The sequence below is a fragment of the Macrobrachium rosenbergii genome, chromosome 43 (assembly GCF_040412425.1).
Source record: "Macrobrachium rosenbergii isolate ZJJX-2024 chromosome 43, ASM4041242v1, whole genome shotgun sequence".
NCBI lineage: Eukaryota > Metazoa > Arthropoda > Malacostraca > Decapoda > Palaemonidae > Macrobrachium > Macrobrachium rosenbergii.
In genome coordinates, this window is record NC_089783.1 from 46,670,581 (window position 1) to 46,676,580 (window position 6,000).

The following is a 6,000-nucleotide window of genomic DNA, read 5'->3' on the forward strand; positions in this document are numbered from 1 at the left end:
TGAGAGGAGTCAGGAGCCTTAGAAGATCCGAGAGCCAAAGAGGCGCCAAAAACCATGGTAGCGCTAGAAGCGCAAACATTGTGCGCCTTGGAAACGTGTTTTGGAGAGGCGCCAAGCGCCAAAGTAGCGTCGTGAGTTCGGCCGGTGCGGGCGGAAGTGGCGCCAGGAGCGCGATCGGAAGCGGAGCCAGGCGCGCGAGCGGAAGCGGAGTCAGGCGTGCGAGCGGAAGCGGCGCCAGGTGCGTGAGCGGGAGCAGAGACCGGAGCCTCAGTTGCAGAAGGAACCTGAAGAGCTGGAGCTTTAAAACCTTCGAAAAGTCTCAAAATCTTGTCCAATTTGTCCTCTTGCGAAAGGGGGCCAGGAACCGGAGGCATAAAAGCCGACTTGGGATCCAACGGGAAGGAAGCCGCTACTTGCATGCTAACAGGAGGATCCGGCGCTCGCTTACGATCCGTAGAACGTACATCCGGACTGCCTGAAGAAGAAGAGATCTCTGGGCTATCCCAAAAGCTACAAGACGGAAGAGGAGAACGTGCCAAAGGTTTCTTGATAGGAACTTGACTTGGAGAGGAAGCTCTGTGTCTCTTCAGCGGCCTACTAGACTCTGACTGCTTCCAACTCCTCCTCGACGAAACAGAAGCACAAGAAGACACTTCCGCATCGCTTTTACTATAGCGAGCTGCAACAGCCTGGGACGCAACAGGACTGTTAGAGGGAGCAACTGCTCGTGAGCAGACCCCACTCGCCTCCCTTCGGCTTTCGGCATGTCTTCTCCCTGAGCCCTGGGAGCCGGACAGAGGCCTCGACCTAGGAGAACGAGGGGGACGAACAGTCACCTCCTCCACAACACTATCACTGCAAACACTTCGATGTCTAGACATCGCACTCACATCCTGGCCAATCTTCTCTATCGCAGAGAAAAGAGCTGAAATTTTACCATCAAATTCTGCCCGAAGGTCTGACACGGTAGTGGGTTCTGGAAACAACAGGTTCCGGGCAGGAATAGGAACAGGAGGGGGTAACAGGAACAGAACAAGAGGCAATACTACTCCTACTCTGGGAGGAACTTCTGGCCGAAGCCTTACGTGCCCTATCTTTACTTAATTTTGCCTGATATTTAGCCAACTTTTGCCAATCAAGCACAGACAAAGACGAACATTCATCACATCTATCCAGATTCATGCACAATTTCCCTCTACAGTTAGAGCAAGAAGAGTGAGGGTCTATGTTAGACCGAGACATTCGAGTTTTACAACCCCCGCAATATCTAATTTGAGATCCTGAATCAGACATAACTAGAAAAATCTCAACAAAGCCAAAAACAAGCCAGAACTGTCAACAAAAGTGGGTACTTCACCAAAGAAGAAACGAAAAAGCACCGATGAATTTCCTGAAGAGGAGCAGACGACTAGTCGCCGGCCCCGACAGAGAAAATATGATTAGTTGTTGATGGAAATGGATCCAGGTACCCCGGTAGAGGGCGGGGTAGTCGTATCACCTGACCATATATTAGCGGGACCGCCAGTTTTGAATTTTCTGTCGAGATCGAGAATTACAGCTATATGTAAACAACAGGTAAGTTCATGTATAAAACCACAGTGTGAAGTAAGAGACAGAAAAGAGGATGAGTATGAACACTTCAGTAAAAACAGATACAGAGTAGTAAACCAAATGATAATATACCATAGGACTTTATGATGAAAATGGGAGACAGAAATTCTTGGATTTGATTCTACTAAGGGTTATATCTTACATCCAAGTGTGGCAGAATCATTATTTTTCAAATTAACAGGCATCAGATCACCCACCTTAAATTGAATCTTGAGGGTAAGAAAGCCAATGATTTGGCTATAGGAACACAAGTTTATTTACATAGGTGTCACTTTTAACTGCTACCTGAAGCTGGATATTGGTTAGGTAAGGTCAATAAAGATTAATTGTAATAAGCTATACACTAGCAGTACTTACTGTTTCCATGAGTTGATCAAGCTGAATCTTGGCCTTATCAACATTAAGTTTCACGACACGAAAGTAATGTTCAAGGACACAACGCTTCTTTTCGTTGCTGGAAGCCATGTCAGGTATACCTCATGAAACTAAGGAGGAAAACAATCTTAGAACAATGTTCCTGTTTGGCAATCTCTATTTTCATAACACAGGAATATCCATGCAATCACAGCAATTCATAAGACAAGACTACATTGCACTAAAATTGTATGAAAATTGTTAAAGGCTACAAAATAATATACTGTTAAACTGAATATTTTAGTAGATCCTGATTCTTATTTGACTTTTCAAAACAGAGATGCAACATTTCTTACAAGTAGTAGTCAGCTTTACAAAGGAAACAATTAAAACATGATTCATACCCTTTACAAATTGCATTCCTATGACTATATCCTACTTTTAATAAAAAATAAAAACTGTTTTCATGGTTGATAGAATTTTGCTGACTCAGCAGAAAGCCATGAAGAAACTCATCAGATATTCTGGACCCAAGTGCTACAGAAGTGGTTACTGCTTTAAGGGCTAAAAGCTAGCCTTTCTCAGGCCCACTCACCATAGAGGAGAAAGTCAAGATATTTTATCAAGACACGAAAGTTATAGAACAGTGCCTTTCTGGATGGGGGCTGAGGAACATTCAAACCAATGGCAGTAATGAATCTAGATGGTATATCTAGATCTGAGAGTACTGTTACTAAGCACAGACTCCTCTCTGTATCAGACTACTAGCAAATTTTGAAATCAAAGACAATTTGGAATGGGGCCAAGATATCAACTTTGGCAAATGAATGAAAAAATATCCTTGCATATTGTTAAAGGTGGCCCCAGTCATGGCCTGTGCAACCTGACAGAGCAGGATTTTGTGGACTGTGTGCAACAAGATGGTCATGAATACCAGTGGTCTCAGAGATGACAGAGGACCTAATAATCTTGAGTGTGACTTACCTTGTGGCACTAAACACACAGGAGGACAATGACAAATATGAAGATAAAGAACTACTAGAAGAGACATGTTTGACTGCACTAGAGGCACTTGACCCTGTACTTAAGTTTGTCAAGAGATGTTCTCATTTCAACAACTTAGAGACCATGCAGTACCTGTATGGGGCCTTCCAGGCAGAAAGTGCGTCATAAGTCACCATTTATGGTCTCCTTACAAAACCTGCTGCAATAGCCTCTGCCTCTCCACTAATCACATTCTCCCTATAGCCCAAAATAACACTTACAACTTTGTAAAACAGATCATACAGCCTTGTAGAAGATGCGGGTCTCAACTGCTAGTGCTGGATTATCTTGAGTCTGAGATTGATGCTGATGACCCAAAGCCAAAGGCCCAGGAGCCTGTAACTGGCACTCCTCTACTACAGATTATTCCAAACTGTAGCCTGTGTAATTTACACCAATAAGATAGGTTAGGCCAAGTGTGGTTGATTAGGCTGCAACCTTTATTATCCAACTGCAGTACCTTAGGTTAAGTTAGGTGGGAGTCTAGGGCTATTTGAGGACCCTGCATCCTAAGTAGGTTAGGTGGGGGTTCCCCATAGAAAGGGAATGATGTAGCCTCCTAGGTCTGATTAAGCAGGGGGTCTAGGTCTAGGCAAATACGGGTCATCCTAGGTTTGGTTATGTGGGCCGGGGAGGTCCAGGGGACAAAATCCTCTAGCTCAGTTAAGCAGGGTTAGCCTAAATCAATCATTATATTTTTACTCATTTTGTGCATTTCCCCTACTCAAAAAAACCCCTTTTCCACTGTTGTCCCCAAATTGCAGGGTATTGGGATGAGGTCCACTGCCTCCATAACTGTTAATTTGCTTATGAAACAACACTCAGAAACATTCAATGTGCACATCAAAACTTACGAAAATTACACTTTCAAGTCTGAAATGTAATAGGCCTACTGGCTTCAAGTGTAATGTTACCATGTCGAGTTGGCCTATGGTATTACAGACAAATAATGCCCACTTATTTGAAGGCTATTTGGCCTTCTGGTAGGATACTGTGATTTATCCATCAGCTTGACCTTTCTGTGCTGCAACTAAATTAGTTTTGGTAAAACTGAAGACTACTAGGCTACCGTAGCCTATTTCCCAACAGTTGCAGACCAGAATATTTGCCGCATTTTGTTTATGTTGATGTCTTTTGTTTGTGTTTACGATATTCACCATCCATTGTTTATGTTTGTACGTTCATCTTACACGTATATTGTTTCTTATCAAAACTAGATGGGCGTAGCAGCAGTCGGTATTTCTATTCCTGCCTATGGTAAATGTAAAGGAGAAGACCGCATGAAGATATCCTTTAGCCTAGGCCTATTTAGGCTATTTAATTATTTTGGCTAAACAATATGGAAGAGGGTGTAACCTGGGCTACAGTATTTAAGTAAATGCAGCACAGATGAGATGGTTATTTTTCAGAAGACTCCAGGCACCTCCCGCTTTATAATTTATATTTTTCTCGGGTAAAACACATCAAAACAAAAAATTCTTCTCAATACATAACCTTCGCAAATGCTTAATAACAGAGAAAAATAATTAATCAAATTACGACTTATAAGGTATGACAATACCTGCCCACCACCCCCTCCAGACTTATAAGATATGACAATACCTGCCCACCACCCCCTCCATAGATAATACGGCAAAAATGTAACCGGTACACACTCCTACGTTATGATAGGTTGGTATTTTGGTAGATCTAAGTAGTAGCTCAGCGGTGGCGATTTCCTTCCAACTTGACTTTTTCTACAGGTTTTTGGTTGCTAATTGTGGATTTACCTTCAATTTTTATCACACGAATGTAATTAACTTGTAATTAACCCCTGAAGTCCATCCAGCAAGGGGTTTCCATATGTGATCTCCACGAGACAGAGCGCGGGTAGACTACGTCTGTTTCGAACGGTTCATATCCCGTCCAGCAAGTGCAATAACTTGTTAACGTATGGGTACCGCCCACCCCGGGGCCAGTACTAAACACGGCGAAGGGACATTCCTTTTGGCCGACAACAAACAAATGCACCGCCAGTGTCAGAAGCCCTAAAAGTGTCGAAAAAACCAGTTTCCAAGGTAAAAACAGGCGCGGAGCTAATACTTAGAATTACCGGTATTTCTTCCGAAAAATTACCGATGAGATAATGTAAGAAATTTCCCGGGATAATGATAAATTCTCCATCTTTTGTCTGTATTTTTACTCCATTAGTAGGCTACATGATGGTCATGTGATTTAACCTATAGGCCTACGAGCATCACAGGCATGAAGGTAGGAACACGAATGCAATAAGTAGGCCTATTTCGGTACCAATTAGTTTGAGACAGACCTTAGTATGCTTTCAACATTAATCACATCAGGTAGACTTGAACAAAGCAAAAATATAAAGTCCGATACCGTATAATGATAGGCCTCTTAAAGTAACAGTATGGTCTTGGAACACGAACAAAGGCTGGAATTATTTCGGTACCAATTAACTTGAAACAGATCTTAGTACTCAATTCACATTAACCATATAAAGGAGACTGAATGACGGAGCAAAATATAAAACTCCAATATACTGAACTAGTGTTAAAGTATAAAATATAAAATATATATATGCAGATTCTATTACCTCTCAAGGGTTGTTCCAGTCGGCGTCCGTTGCATAGTGTTTCTATGGGACCGTTCAATAAAGCAAAATGCTTTGGTTGCGTTTCATTCATCATTTTATTATTAAGAATTAATCATTCTTCTTCATTTAAAAAAAGAAATCAGATTGCAATTTTAGGAACTAACTAATAATATTCTTCATATCGACGAGAAAGATCAATTACATATTTTCCAATTCAACCGAATTATTTTTTTCATTGCATTTTCGACCCACCCACAAGGCTAAATGTATTTAGTTCTGTATTTTTTATGTAGTGAATTGATAATGATTTTACTGTCCGCCCCAATAAATAGATGTATCCAGCAACGTGCAGTAGATATGTACGAATTAGAACATTCAAATGGACATTATTTACTTTT

At 41.7% G+C, this 6,000-nt stretch overlaps 1 protein-coding gene across 2 annotated transcripts in view; it reads right to left on the reverse strand.

Moving 5' to 3' along the window:
• Positions 1-5,703, reverse strand: part of LOC136828860 (tudor domain-containing protein 1-like) — a 57,396-nt gene extending 51,693 nt beyond the window's left edge. For both annotated transcript variants that reach the window (XM_067087137.1, XM_067087136.1), the window contains exons 1-2: positions 5,603-5,703; positions 1,969-2,096 (exon numbers count right to left, since the gene is read on the reverse strand). In XM_067087137.1, coding sequence (XP_066943238.1) covers positions 1,969-2,076 — 108 coding nt within the window. In that variant the 5' untranslated portion in view covers positions 2,077-2,096; positions 5,603-5,703. The remainder of the gene's footprint in view (positions 1-1,968; positions 2,097-5,602) is intronic.
• Between the last annotated feature and the right edge of the window lie 297 nt (positions 5,704-6,000).